This window comes from Macrobrachium nipponense, chromosome 1 (assembly GCF_015104395.2).
Source record: "Macrobrachium nipponense isolate FS-2020 chromosome 1, ASM1510439v2, whole genome shotgun sequence".
NCBI lineage: Eukaryota > Metazoa > Arthropoda > Malacostraca > Decapoda > Palaemonidae > Macrobrachium > Macrobrachium nipponense.
Genome location: NC_087200.1, coordinates 91,289,741 through 91,306,870, shown reverse-complemented (window position 1 = coordinate 91,306,870; position 17,130 = coordinate 91,289,741). Strand labels below are relative to the sequence as shown.

The following is a 17,130-nucleotide window of genomic DNA, read 5'->3' as shown; positions in this document are numbered from 1 at the left end:
GATAAAAATAGCTTCTATTAAGACAAAAACATAAGACACTATAAAGGTACCTTGTTTCTAAATCTCATGAATAAAAAAGTTGCGGAAACAATGACAAACAACATTAAGTAAAAACATTACTTGTAAAATTATCAAAACGACTTGAAGGATATCGAAGTATTATTATGCTCAATATCTTAGTGATATTGAAGGAAAATAAATGTAAAACAACGTATTCAGTCAGACTGGAGATGAACATTCATGTAAAACTAATATAAAAGAGAAATGGCAAATAAATGTGTAAAATCAACTAGTAGATACAATCAAATTAGAAAACGAAGTATAAAAGGCATTACTAAAAGAAAATAATGACGTAATGAATATAATCAGAATAACCCTACACTCAGTTGTTCTTCGTATTTGAAATCTGAGTCAATAACAATTTCTTTATTAATTGGGTTGGCTTACTATAACGACTATAAAAATGTAAATTTTTTTTTAAATACTTGAAACCTAAGAATAACGAAGTAGGTTCCCTTTCATGAGGCGAATACACAAAAAGTGAAGGGAGTTTTCAAAAGCCAGCGCTCAGATTTCCTGGCCTAAATACTGCACTCACCATTTCTCATTTGCTTCACAGTGGGAATCCAGGAACACGAGTACGTCGCCCACAGCCGCCCGCGCGCCTGCCAAGCGAGCACGGATGAGTCCATGGCGCTCCTTCAGTCGAACCAATTTCACGATGGGAGGTAAACGATACTTCAAGTAGAGGTCAAGTTTTTCGCCAAGCTCCTCTGAAATACATTCTCGTATTAAAAGGTCCACTTCATTGAAAAAAAAAAATGCTCATCTATCTAAAAGTTTGAATGGCAGTAGGCATTTGTGAGGTTTGTTATATGAAGTATATAATTTCCTTTAACAGGATATATTTTTTAGTAAAATTGCTCTTGAATGTTCATGCCAATGTAATGGGAGTTTTCGAGTAGCCTAACGATGTGCTTAGCTTTCTGGAATGTGATATTTTCCTTGATAACACCGTGAATGAGAATTAATATCTTTTATCATCCTTAGCATGGTCTCTGAGAATATTAAATCCTTAATTGTAAATTATCCAACAATCAAAATAATTAGCTAAAATTCTAGATTAAACAGGAAACAAATAAGACCGGCTTTCAATTGAATAATTCGGATCTGAAACAAATAACTAAAGTACTTCATAAAGACAAATATTCTAATAAGCACCTAATAAAATCAACAACAAAGAAATGCAAACCAAAATGACTCGAAAAACCAATACTCTTTCTGGGCGTCTCCCCATCAGAAGTAATGAGATTTTGTGGGCCATACCAACTCTTGGAGCGTAAGTCTTACCTCTGTCTGAAAAGTCATCTACCAGGACAATTTCTTTGAGGTAGGATCGCGGGGATCGATTCAAGACAGACCATATGGTCCGTAGGAGAGGGGACCAGGCCTCGTTGGTGAAGATGATTATCACTGAGGCGGAGGGAAGATCGGTGTCATAGCGGAGGTCTTTGCATCTGTGAAAGAAAAATGCGTGTTAGTTTAAAAAGAAGCAATGCCAAAGAAAACTTAGTCATATAGCAAATATTAAGCAAACATCGACGAGGGGAAGGCAAAACATGATTACGGAACAATACTCGTTAAGACGATAAACGACTTTTAAACAAATAATTCTATAAAAGAAAAACCTGTACTTAGTTGAACGCTGAACATAAATACGCACTCATACATACATACACACATACACATTATATATGTATGGAAAAAATAAGAAAAGTATCACGCAATAAAAGGAAAAATATAAACCTAATTGGAGCAAGTACTTTAATGATATATTGTGTCAATAAGACAAAAACACTGGCTTCAATTAAATTTGTCATTCTTTCCTTTGTGACATTGTATGTATGTATGTATGTATGTATGTATGTATGTATGTATGTATGTATGTATATATATATATATATATATATAATATATATATATATATAATAATATATATATTAATATTTATATATCTATATATTATATATATATTATATATATATATATATATATATATATATATATATTATATATATATCTAATAAAAGGAGCCCTCTTCAGGTAGATGAATGAGAAAAGTTTACAGAAAAGGTGGTATTTATACCAAGAGGTCCATCCACAAACAAGCCAATTTAGGTCAACCCCGCTAATAATCTTCCTTTAATCTTCTTCAGCGTTGGTTGAATGAAAACCTTGTCGATCGTATCTGAAATCCATGCTCCTTTTGAGATGTTCATTACCTGCCTCTCTTTTATTAAGGCCGATTCCATCATTTGACTCTTGTACCGGCCGTTGCTGCTATAAATTACACGACAAATTCCAGTTTATTCTATGGTTATGTTCATTTATATGGTTGAAAATAGCAGAGTTCTGTTGTCCATACCTAACTGACTGTTTGTGTTGTATTAATCCCTGGGGAAGTGATTTACCTGTAAATCCGATGTAAGATTGGTCACAGTCCTTAGCCAAATCCCTGATTAACGTCCAACAAAAGACATGTCCCAAGGACACTGGGGTTTACCAAATCCCTTGCCAGGATTGTGACCAATCTTACATCGGATTTGCAGGTAAATCACTTCCCCAGAGATTAATACAACACAAACGGTCAGTTAGGTATGGACAACAGAACTCAGCTATTTTCAACACAGTGAATTCCAGCAATCTTCAGTTATTAAGCTCTACGAAATCTTCTTTCCTACATATTGCAGTGCATTAGATATGTTACTTTATTGGTCTGTGCTTCCATTTTCCAAAATGCCTAGGGATTATAACTTCATTGAAGTGAGCCAGTCTCTTCCTTTGGGGTCGAACCCAAGGTCTTCCCGTGGCCCAGTCCTCATTGCCTTGTGAGGAAGGTGAACGTCGCAATGTTTGTAGGCATTTCAACGGCTGCTGAAAGTTTTCTGCACCCGTACATAGTCGCCGAATCAGCGGTTAAATAAAGTATAAGTACCTATGTCAAAGGTTGTTGTCTTGTTTTACCTCTAGAGCCCCCACCCCATAAATAAAAATGGTTTAAAAAAAGACGCAAAACTGATCTTTCAGCTATAAAATGAGATGGAAATTTACGGGAGACAAGATGCTGCTTTTAAGAGAACTAATATTACATCATTATACGACACGCATGGAAGAAATTTATTCAGGGGAATAACGTGATTTCATTTCACGCACACTTGAAAGGCATTTCGCGTTGTGATGGTGCTGAAAGTCATTTTCTGGACAAGATAAGTCTGATGAAAGAGATAAAGTCACGTAAATATATTTCAATCAGATTTAAAGTTAGCAACATGAGATTCGGATGCTGTTAAATCAGAGCTTAACAATCTTCCAACAGCGATGCTTTATTCAATAGGCATATACAACTACCATTTTTCCAGTTTTGAGCAAGAAATGGCCTATGCCGAACATCTTGCAACGCTCTAATTGCGTTACGGTGATCAACATCGGGATGTATACGCAGCATTGCGGACAGCTTAAAGCAAACAAATTAAAGTAAACAAAGCCATATCTGCAACAAATTCGGAATTTGGTCTCTCTGCATTCGTTGAAATGAAACGGTTCTTCTGTCGTCGTAAGAAATGAAGAAGACCTTTCCAATCTCAGACAACTGAGCGCCTTTCGCAAACATCCTCCGTCCAAATGCACTATCTCTACATCAGGCGTCTAATAACCGAGCGGCGGAGGTACACTAAAAATCCAAATATGCCAGCGCCATCTTGCTTCAACAGCCTCTCGGCCAAACATTTCCCTTGCTCACCCACACCCACACCCACACCCACACACCCTCATGCGAAAGCCTTACTCCCACTTTTATGGGCCTTTCCCACTCACTCCCGCATGCGGCATTTCTCTCATTCCCTTCTCTTTCACTTCTCAATTTGCCTTGGAGCTCATGCATATCAGGTCTCATGGGCTGGTCGGTACGAAGAGGAAAAGGATGAATTTGCATTCTGAAAACCATTTTCCAGGAGAGAAATTTCCCTCGGGGCTCTTCTGCGTCTCAATTTAAGAACGCCATCGAAGTGCCAAGACACTCAAAACAGCGCGAATTTCATTTAGTCTGTAACCGATGATAAACATGGCTTAAAATGAATGCTCCAGAAACAACACTCAGATAAAATTGTGTTCAAACTGCACGAAGCTCTTTCAGAGCAAGATGAAAGAACTGCAAAAATTAACTAAAGTTAATAGATGGATATAAGATCCAAATGTTTATATTAACATAAAAGTGAATTTAGTCTAGTTTAGGACTGGTTGAATTAATAATGAAAATTAATTAAAGACTGATATTAGTGAAAAAAAAACGTAAGAACATTAATGTTAAATTTTAAATTCACCTTCATAATGTTTTGTCCAGAGCTGAAGGAAGGGGAAAATTATTTCAACGTGTACTAAAACAAAAAAGAATGAGATATAATGAAAACTAAAAGTGTTTTTGAGAAATTCTAACTGCGTTCATTTACTTTATTCTAGAACTAATAATGAATGAGATCAATGAATTCATTATGATAACAAACACAAATGAACAGAAAGCATACAAAATGCTTGATTTTTTTTATCCCTACTAACGGAGAAAACTACGGCGAATGCAACTGAGGGCCAGTTCAAACACGAATATGAAATTTAAATAGAAAGACTTACTAATAAAGCAGGTAAACGACGACCCAAGATGAGACACAACGGAAAAAAAGGAAGTGCATTAATAATAATAACTGAGGGGACTAGGAATGCAATAAAGGACGAAGGCGAAAGGCTGAAAAGTGGAAAAGACATGAGAACAATTGCTTAGAAGGAGAGGGAACGACAGAAATATATGTTGGGAAAAGTAAATGAACACACAAGAATTTTAAGGTCTGTTGCAACTATAAAATATTTTTATATATATATATATATAATATAATATATATTTATATATATTTATATAATATAATTATATATATATATATATAACATTATATATAAGAATATATATATATTATATATAATATATAATTATCTAAATAAGATATATATATATACTATCTATAAATATAAATATATTATAATATATATAACAATATATATACTATACAATACATACAGATATATATATATAATACTATATTATATCTATAATATATATATATAATATATATATATATATATATATTATTTCATATATATATTATACATATTATCAATATATATATATAAATAGATAATATATATTATATATATATATATATATATATATAATTTAAATACCTAATATATATATATATACTAAATATATAATTAATATATATATATATATGATATATCTATACATATATGCATATTATATAATATATATATATATATATATATATAATATATAATAATATATATTATATATATATATATATATATCATATAATATATATATATATATATATCTATATATATATATATATATATATATATATATATATATAGATCATATATATATATATATATAATATATATATATATATATATCTATATATATATATATATATATATATATATATACACAGTGGTACCTCGACATACGAAAAACTCGAGATACGAAAGCAAATACGAAAAATTTTATGGCTCTACATACGAAAATTGCTCAAGTTACGAAAGGTTGTTGCTGTAAAGTCCCGAGATTCGCATGGACCACCGAGAACAATTTTAAAACTCGCGCGCCGCCAACTTAGTAAACTTGCCACCATCCTCCCACTCTCCCATTGGTTCCTGATGCTAGTCACCCCATAAGATCCTGCTCTCCTATTGGTCAGCATCTACCCCTTGTGCTTTATGTATTCTATTGGTAAAAGGATGCTGTAAATTGAAAAACTTATTCATGCAATACATTTAATAAAAAAAAACATTAGGTAAAGATAGAATAAAGAATAGAAATGAATGGTTATTATACTGTTTGGTAGTTTCAGTAGTTGAAGAGAGATAATGAAAATTTATGGCTTACTGTGTACTAGGAAAAGTGATTGCTTGACAATCGTTCGATACTCGTAAGTGCTGGATGTAAACAGAAGTTTGGAAGCTTTTTTTTTTATTATAGTTAATGGTTGCTTAATAATTATTTGAAATGAGTACATGCAATACATTTAATAAAAAAAAATTGTGAATTACATATCATAAAATATAAAATAAATCAGACTGCTATCATCGAAGCCAACAAATACGTATTTTTTAGAATTCTTCTTCTGTTTTAATATTACGTTATGTATATGTTTCATTATGGCTGTCAGTAACTCGGTATCTCCATTAGGTAAAGATAGAATAAAGAATAGAAATGAATGGTTATTATACTGTTTGGTAGTTTCATTAGTTGAAGAGAGATACTAATGAAAATTTATGGCTTACTGTGTCCTAGGAAAAGTGATTGCTTGGCATTCGTTCGGTACTCGTAAGAGCTGAATGTAAACAAACGATTGGAAGGTTCTTTTTTGTTTGTTTGTGTATTATAGTTAATGATTAATTAATAGCTATTTGAAATTATTACATGCTGATTATTTATACATTTTATTGGCATATTCTAAGCTTTTAGCTTCTTAGGTTTAGATGTCAGAATCATAGACTAGGCTACAGTAGCAACCGCTAACATAGGATAGGCTAATTGCTAAGGGACATATGCTAAAGTCCTAATATATGCAGTAAAAATGGGGTTGAACATTACATGCAGTTGAATATTACTCAAGTATGTACAGTATTTTGCCTTTTTGGAGTCACTTCTTCCGTCGGATCGGCGTCGTAACCCTAGAACATGAGTTGTAGGCCTGGAAATATAATTTACTGGGGTGTTTTTGTAGGGCTTGGAACGGATTAGGCATTTTACATGTAAAATGCGGTTCAAGATACGAAAAACTCATGATACAAAGGCCGCCTCGGAACGGATTAATTTCGTATCTCGAGGTACCACTGTGTGTATATATATATATATATAGCTATATATAATATTATATATATATTATATTAATATAGTAAATATATATTATATATATAATTCTAATCAATATGATAGATATATATATATATATATATATATATATATATATATATATATATATATATATATATATATATTGATATATATATATATATAATATATATATATATAGACTAATATGATATATATATATACCCATAGCTATATATACATCATATTTATTCTGTATATATATATATATATATATATATATATATATATATATATATAAGTATGTAGGAGAAGCCAGACCCGACTAACATCAAGTTTATTCTGCCAACGTTTCACATCACACGATGCACCCCAAAGGCTGGAAACTTACAGACTATGTATACTAAAACATCACTTATGCACATAACAATTATACAAAATATTTTGACATTTACAAATAGAAAAATTACAACAAAGACTTGAAAGGAACAGCTACCAAGGTAAGAGCTAAAAAGCGGCTAAAAAGACAAGAGAAAAAATAAACATATGAAAGATACCTAAAGCGAACGTGAAGAGTAAAGAAATAGGTGATTATGCTATGAACAGTTGTGTGGACGATGATTCAATGTTTAGTGTTGGTACATTAGTTAAAAAAAAAAAAAAAAAAAAAACTCCAACACCATCAACTCGTCGTCTTTATTTGCAGATCCGATAATCTTGAAATCATTTATGCACCACAAATCTGAGAATGATTCCGAACATTGGATAATTCGGGACTGGACAATCTGATCCCTTGATGGGAGCAAAAACAGACCTTGAGAAGCCTCCTCGTACACCCAAAAGTAGGTTCCCAGACTACATCTGCGACATGAATTGCCAGCTGTTAATTTGAAGTTGATCCCACGAAATCCTTTGAATATGCGTTGTCTTTTCAGAGCGAAGGACATACTCAGCTCTTCCTTGACATCCAACATTATTTTAAAAATAATACCTGTCCCAGATGTAGTCTGGGAACCTACGTTGGATGTATGAGGAGGCTTCTCAAGTTCCGTTCCTGCTCCCATCAAGGTGTCAGCTTCAGGACGGGGTGCAGATAGTCCAATCCCGAATTATCTAATGCTCAGAATCATTCTCAGATTTGTGGTGCATAAATTATTTCAAGATTATCGGATCTGCAAATAAAGAAGACGAGTTGCTGGTGATGGAGTCGCTTTTTATAAAAACTAATGTACCAAAACTAAACACCCAATCGTCGTCCACGCAAGTGTTCATAACATAATTGCCTGTTTGTTTACTCTCTACGTTCGATTTAGGTATCTTTCGTATATTTATTTTCTGTCTGTCTTTTTAGTCACTTTTTAGCTCTTACCTTGGTAGGTGTTCCTTTCAGGTTCGTTTTAATTCTTGTATTTGTATATGTCAAAATATTTTTCATATTTGTTATGTGCATAAGTGATGTTTCAGCATTCGTAGTCTAATCTTCCAGCCTTGAGGATACATCATGTGATGTGAAACGTTGGTATAATAAACTTGATACTCATAAAAGACATGACTGTACCTCTTCAGCCTGGATATATATATATATATATATATATATATATATATATATATATATATATATATATATATATATATATATGATGCGTGTTTATGGTGGGACAAAAATAGGTAGTTTTTAATTAACAAAGTTATCTGTAAAATTTGGAAAAAAAAAAAAGATTTTAATTTGCAATACCCATCTGGTCATGTTTAATCCCTTAGATTTTCGAAATCTCCACAATTAACACTGATACATTCCTGGAGCCTTTCACTGACATTTTTGCACAAATCCTGGTTAGCATCAATATCCATATATGCTTGCGAGACAAACTCATTCAAGTGTACACCTACTTTTGGTGTATGTATGCATTATTCATGTAATAAATAAATAAATATATATGCACATACACAAATATATAATATATATCAGCATATTCTGGTAACATACACCATACACATACATACATACATACATCAAGCTACAAATGACCTTTAAGATCTAATTCGCTCTACCTCGGCATTAATATATTTTCATATATGTTTAACATACATGCACATACACACACACACTATATATATATTTATATATATATATTAATATTTATAATATACATATATATATATATATATATAATATATATATTATAATATGTACACATATATATATGTATGTAATATATTATATATAATATATATATAGATATATATATTATGAGAGAGAGAGAGGAGAGAGAGAGAGAGAGAGTACGCGTATGAGCGAAGTACTACGCAGTTTCAAATGAGTTAAGAAAACTTATCACATTTGAAACGGCATCATTCTTACGACGAGAAGACATGATTTAAAGTATCCGGGTGAAGGTAAAAGGTGTGTAAATAATTCGAAAAATAATAACACTTCTTCAAAAACTGGATGTCTACTCTCTCTCTCTCTCTCTCTCTCTCTCTCTCTCTCCTACCTCTCTCTCTCTCTCTCTCTCTTAATATAGTTACTAAAATAACAAAAATGTAAGTGTACAAAACTTTGTTTTAAACTAAATAAATAAATAAATAAAATATCCATCCTCTTCTCTCATGATCTCAATACAGTCGCCTGTGTAACAAATGTAGACTACCAAATTGTGGACGCAACCACAATCATGAATAACAATGATGTCATAAATCTGACATCATCCGTATTATTCTCTCGCACTGCACGCCATTTTTTTTATGTGGAATAACTCTCCTCGAAAAGTCTCTTTTCCAGGTCGTGAGTGCCGTAAACTTAAAAAAAATAATAATACTACTAATAATAATAAATAAAAATAAAATGTCCCTGTCACGCTGTTCCTAGATTGCCAGGCAACCTAAAAAGAAGCTTTACAATTTGCCAGTCTCTCTGGCTGCGCCCCTGACAAAAGAAAGCTGCAAGCTGCACTGGCATTACTTCTCGTTAGACAGCCACAAAACCTTTTTAGCGAGGAGGTTTCCATTTCATTTTGCTCTTCCGCATAAAATGTAATCCAATTTTAAACTGGCCGTTCCAGGAGGTTTACGAGTATGTTAGGTGTAACTTCTCATTATTCCTTCCAGCCTACTGAAAAACGCTGTTAGAAGCTTGAAGTGTGTGGTTGTAGTGTGTGTGAAGAGTTGAAGAGAGAGAGAGAGAGAGAGAGAGAGCGGAGAGAGAGAGAGAGGAGAGGAAAGAGAAGGAGAGAAAGAAGGCTGGAGAGCAGAGAGAGAGAGCAACCAGCATTTCAAAACAATTTATTTAAAAAACAATCGACTTGCAAAGGAAAATGTCAATGCCGTAATTTGTCAGCAACTAAAGACATCAGCAGAAATGATTTGTGATTAGTCGTCGTGTGTGCGCGTGTATACTCTCAGTAGGGTTTTCAACTGCACTACCTTCACCAAAGGAGGGGGGGCGTTCATTCATACAGTATCTGTTTATTTACACCTTCCTTCGCCTACATTTCTTGCGCCAACCAACCCTTGTCTATCTAACTGATTCAAGAAATAGGTGGGTTGAGTCAGTTCTTTAATTTTACCAAATTTACCAAAAACTTAAGGAATCTACTTTGCATGACTCCCTTTAGAATTAGATCTTTTCATTGAATATCCATAGTTTTTGAGGATCCCAGATTTATTGGAGGCATCTAGTTTGTTGTAAAAACAAATAATGAGGATAACTTGCATAGGGGGAGGAGGTGAGATACGAACTACACGCAACACAGTTCATTATTGCAACATAGACGCAAACTGCAATGGCAAATCAAGTTGTTCTCAGATACGGCCCACTTTACTTAAAATTATAATATTTCAGCGTTACTTATGCCTTTGTTCCCGTTATTTTTACATGGCGTAGAAAAACCTTATATCTTGATGGTAGCCGAGTTAAAACTCTCAATGTTCAACATATCAAAAATAGATAATCATTCCTATAAAACTTTTCCAGCATGAAAAACTAATCTAGCCCTCTCTCTCTCTCTCTCTCTCTCTCTCTCTCTCTCTCTCTCTCTCTCTCTCTCTCTCTCTCTCTCTTCGCTCCAGCGTGTCGCCTCTCAACGTCTGGAGGATGGAAAATTGGTTCTCCTGCGGGATGTCCAGTTTATCTTTATAATAGGATAAAAATCTCATCTTATAAGGGAAGAGGCCACTAACATGCCGTGGCAAAGCAATGAACAAAGAAAAATCACTGGCAGCTCCCGTTTCTGGCATTTTGTCCCACCCGACCTTCACAGGATGGGATATGTGATATTGTACAGGAGAGAGAGAGAGAGAGAGAGAGACTAGGTAAACACTGGCATAGGATATAAACGTTTATAATACATTTCCCAAGAAAATTATCTTTTTGCCGACCTTCCCTTAACGATCGTAATAAAACAAAACCATTACCGGGAGTTAAATAAAAGAGTTGTAATCCGTACACAAGAATAAAAGGTGAAATAAATAGCACAATACAGGAGGAAAAACAAAATAAACAGACAAACAACAGAAGGGAGCGGTGACGAAAATGGCATTTCCAGCGGCTGATTTTCGATATGCACGGCCGAATAGGAATGGCGAAGAACGTAACTAATAATGGGACATGTACCACCATGACCACATAATGGAAGATAACTTTTCCTGCGACAGAAACCTCATGCAAAATGCATCAAACTGGAGAGACTTAACTAAAACTTAATTTTGATGACATCGAGATGACTGACTGATTACATCTTAGATGATAAGAATGATTTAATACCAAATTCATATATGTAGAAATGAAATGGGTCAAAAAAAGAGGAGTAAAATAGTACTGGCGTATATACTTGGAGTTGATCAAAATAAGAATAAATAAATATGAATAATCAAAATGGCATTTTAGCATTAAGAGGCGACTCAATCTGTAAGCAACAACCATACGTACTGTCAAAGTCAAATGCAGCAGAGGGGGTTGGACGAAGAAACAGCAAGGCCAGTTCATAAATCTTGACCTGAAAGCAACAAAGATGCAGGAACGACAAACAAAAGCTTTTCCCCCACCTTGCTCGGCCACCGAGCAAGGCAAAGGAATGGTTAACTGTAAATTATTCCACCTCGCATACCTGCATATGAGATCACCTTGTTACACTTTCCCTCTCTGTTTCGCCCCCTGCAGTCCTTCGCTCTCACACACACACACACACACACACACACACACACACGCCTCAAGAGTCCGTCCAGTAACCTGGCTTTTCACCTTTCACGTCCACCGTTGGAGATCGACTTCATGAAATGTCTGCCTGTCTGAATCACATTTCCTCTATCTTCAGACACATGCAAAATGTCTTGCATTATATAATTATCTTTCCATTTCAGAGCACAGCGTGACCGTGTCTGCGCTCGAATTCGTTTGTTTTTCCGTCTACAAATTTATCTGCCAATTGCTTTCACGTTTATTCTCTATCTTAAATCCAAAATTACATTTTTCCATCTAACATTTAAATTCAGGCATACAATATATAATACACACTATATACAATAAATAAATATATATTATTATATATATATATATATAATTATTATAATATATATATTATATAATATAATGTCATATATGATATAATAATATATTATTTATATATATATATGTAGTGAAAAAAACCCGAGGTATCCTAACTAGGAAAGGATGTGGTAGCAACACCATGCCGTTCCTTTGTTCCATTATAACACTGAAGCCTAAAGAGAGACAATAAAATTCTTATAATCACATGCTGAAGCATATATTCACAACTGACTCTCAAAACCAGCTAAGTCCAAAGAACAATAGATGGAAATAACATCTCACACATAAGCAGGAGGTGCAATGTGAAAAATGAGACCATAAACAACATAGCAAGAGAATACCCAGCACTTGCACAGAACCAAAAAGAGGCAAGAAAAACTAGCTAGCTTGCAGTAATAGGTGGCACGAACACCAACCTGAGGGAGAGATAGAAAACGATCAGGCAAAGAACCTCTGAGACTATGGTATCAGAACAGATAGGGTGATACGTGCCAGTTGACCAGAAGTGACATTAGTTGACAAAATTACAAAGAAGGTATCATTCATTGATGTCGCAATACCATGAGACACCAGAGTAGATGATATATAGAGAGAAAAACTTTTTAAGTATCAAGACCTGAAAACATAATCATAGGAACACTAAGCATGATCCCAAGATCCCTGAAAAGGAACCTGGAAAAACTACGTAGATACCGAAGTAGCTCCAGGACTCATGCAGAAAAGTGTGCTACTAGAAGCAGCGCACATAGTGAGAAAAGTTATGGAGTCCTAAGGAGGCACGATGCAACCCGGAACCCCACACTATAAAAAACACCCAGTCGAAAAGGATGTCTGTGAAAAAAAAAAATAGAAAAATAATAATAACAAATAATATAATTATAATATTAAGAGAACTCAAGAAGGAAACCGAAGGAATCTAACAGCGGCAGAAGAGCAGGTCCTAAGAACCAGATATGTCCAAAGAACGATAGAAGGAAATAACATCTCATCCAAATGTTGGCAGTGCAATATGAAAAATGATGGACCAGGCGTGACGCTGATTGACAGAATCAAGAAGAGAGTATCACTCATTGATGTCGCAATATCATGGGACACCAGAGTAGATGAGAAAAAAGAAAGAAAAACAAATGGTAAGTACCAAGACCTGAAAATAGAAATAAGACTGATAAGGGACTGAAGTAGCTCCAGGACTCATGCAGAAGAATGTGCTACTAGATACAGCGCACATAGTAAGAAAAGTGTGGATTCCTAAGGTGGCAGGATGCAACCCGGAACCAACACACACACACACACCACAAAACCGTCGTATTGGAAGATTGATATATATATATATATATATATATATATATATATCTATATAGTATATATCATATACATATACATACATATATATATATATATATATATATATATATATATATATTATATATATATTACATCGAACTACAAATGTCCTTTAATATCTAATTCGCTATACCTCGGAATTGATATTATGGGACATTTGTAGCTCGATGTATGTATATGAATCATGGTAATGTGATATGACATAACTACATACATACATACATACTACATACATACATATATACATATATATATATATATTATATATATATATAATGGCCACTAAAAGCATTAGTTGATTTTTCTCAACCTTAAAATATGTTTTGCATGGAGGATTAAACTCTATGCTTCAGCTGAAAGTGAACTTAATGCTAGTTTACTGTAAAAGAAGCCATCTCAAATACAACGTGGTAACAGAAACGGTTTGCTACTCTCAAACATGCCTTAATTACACCAGATGGCACTGTCATTCACTGTCCAAAGGAGCAGGCAGCCTTTTCGGCCGGTGCGCTTAACAGCAAGTAATGTGAAACCCAATATTCCTTATTCCTCCTTTCCTGATGATAAAGCAACAACTCCAGTTTTTCAGACCATTGAAATATACGTACATAGTCTCGTTTACTTTACCTTGAGGCTTCTGGTAGCGCAGGCCAAGTGATATTATACCTTTGTGTTTTTTTTAATACTGCTGTTTATTTACTTAGACCCTATGTTAGGGTTGTCCATTGTTATTCGTAAGTTAGCTAGAAGGCGTTCTTTTTGTATATTTAGGGGAATTGGTAATGTTTATTAATTAGTACATCTAGATGGAGTGATACCTCATGCCCAGTCAGTTACCGCCTACTTTCCATACCTCCAATAGTTTCAAGTTGCCAGGGGTTGGGTACTCGTGATTACCTTCAATGTCCATCGCTGTGCAGATAACCCAGATTCAGGCCATAGAGTCCGTATGACTGGTCTTGACTTTTAGTGCTGACCACATTAAGCATGCTGACCTAGTAGTTTTCAAGCTCATAGAGATGGCCCTAATGCAATATTTCTAGGTATTATTTCTGATTTTGTAACTAATAGATTGGAAAAACTAGTTGTGACGGTATTGGTGTTTCCCAGAGTAAAGTTTTGGCACATTTCTGTTCATATTATACGTATATGCCTGATATGTGGTTTGGCCTTAAAATAAGCTGGTTACTTGTACAGACAATACCATTACATGCCATCTCCTCCTCCGATTCTCTAACAGAAATTTCGGCTATATTAGAGCATGGAGCAAATTGTGGGAAAGGAAGCTTAACTCCAATGAAACTCAAAGTATGAATGAAACAGGTTTGTGGCAACGGGTTCTCACCCTTGAGCAGTTATCTTTCCGCTAACTATGGTTCGTTAATACGAGCCTACTCGTATTAACAAACATGTCCGACCCATCTCTTCTTCAACCGTATAAAAATTTAGTAAGCCTTTCAAGACTTTTGAGACCCATTAGAGGAAATACTTTTATTTATTTATTTATTTATTTTTCGAGTGGATAAAAATCTATCTTTCATTTATTCTCTTACTGAAGATATTAGTGTTAATCTGTGGCACCATCGTTCAACTGTTGTACAAAATGTTTCATAATTCAGATCATACTTTTCTTTCTTGCGGTTTCATGCCAATTAGTTTTTTTGAAGTTTTTTTCCAGCTCTGACCAAACGATGGAATGATCTCCCAAGCTATGTAGTTGAGTTTTTCGAACTTTAGAAGTTCAAATTGGTTGCAATTGCTTTCTATTACAGAACTCGCTCGTATGATTCTCTTTTCATGATTTAATCGTTTTATCTTACGTGTCTTTCTTTTATCGGTTACACAGTTTTTTGGTTACATGGTTTGTTCTGTATATCTTTTCACGTACTGACCTGCTTTCCCTACCAGGGCCCTTGGGCTTGTAGCATTCTGCTTTTCTAGTTAGTAATAATGATATAGTGTCGACGTTCGTAATTTCCCCAGATGCACGAAGAGGAAGAGCGCGTTCTCTGCTGAAAGGGTTCTTTCATTCCAACATTCGTTACTCAAAAAGCTGCTCCGCCATAATTACTTGGGAACGCTTAAACATTTTCTGCGTATCTCTGTAATGAGAACTAGAGAAAAACGAGCAAGTTCCCAAAAGATTTCATTAATTCTGGGAGCATTAGGAAACAATTCTCAAATACGCTCCGACTAAAACTTTGAAAAGAATCATTTTTAACTTAAAACTGTCGCTTTATTTCAGATGACGGCATAATCTCTCTACCGTGAAACATTCCATTATGTCCAAGAAATAAAAATGACTGGCGAATTCCTTTAGGCCTATTTCACTAATGGTTTAAAAATATTATTTCACATACCAGCGATATGAAATAGACCTATAAATTAATTCCGCACATACTTCCTTTTCCAGACACAGTTGGCATATATAGCTGCAGTAATAACAGAAGCAGAAACACTAGGATCTACGTGGGTGATTTCTTTATAGGCAGAAAAATCACAGAATGCTTTCAAATGACTGCACAAGGACATTTAATGAGTAATGACATTCAATGAAACATCGAACACCTTCAAGAAATGATGAAGCGAAGGTACCAAAGTCAGGTCTTACACTTGTCAGCTTAGAAATGAACATCAGTAATTGCTAAAATAATTTACTGAAATATAACGCTAAGGATAAAATAACCTTTTTATGACGAATCCGAAAACTCAGTTTGCTAACACCGTGCATAAACGCACAGCAGAAACATGAAACCTCATACTGTAAGAATTACTTAAGGTGTGTGCGTGCGTACGTATCACATGACAGATTAAGACTAGTTACTACCAGGTCTACTGGTCACCTGCGGCTGTGAAAGGAAGAACCTATTAATGCCATCTCTTCGGCTCATGAGGACCCACTCCTGCAGTTCCTGCCCCTACCCCTGCCCCTACTACCAAAACACCCCATCCCTTGGCAGCAGCTATTATGGCTATAAGCAAGTACTCTGCTTACCCCACCCTCTCACTCCCTTGCCTCTGGCATCATTGTTCTCTCTCTCTCTCTCTCTCTCTCTCTCTCTCTCTCTCTCTCTCATTACTCACCTATCTAACCGTCAATACTTACATATTGTGAGCACTAACAATTACAATTGCAACATAGAGAAACCGTAACATGGTATTGTAAAAAGATGCTCTTACGCAAAACACATTCTTTCAATTAGGAACTGTCATGTAAGGGCAAGAGCATGAATAAAATAATAACCCTAGAAAGTAAAAGTAAAGAGCATCGACAACGAGA

General features: G+C 34.5%; 1 protein-coding gene across 4 annotated transcripts in view; it reads right to left on the bottom strand.

The window, feature by feature from the left end:
- Positions 1–17,130, bottom strand: part of LOC135219459 (probable N-acetylgalactosaminyltransferase 9) — a 315,788-nt gene that overhangs the window by 62,954 nt on the left and 235,704 nt on the right. For all 4 annotated transcript variants that reach the window (XM_064256253.1, XM_064256251.1, XM_064256252.1 and 1 more), the window contains exons 2-3: positions 1,351–1,517; positions 599–773 (exon numbers count right to left, since the gene is read on the bottom strand). In XM_064256253.1, coding sequence (XP_064112323.1) covers positions 599–773; positions 1,351–1,517 — 342 coding nt within the window. The remainder of the gene's footprint in view (positions 1–598; positions 774–1,350; positions 1,518–17,130) is intronic.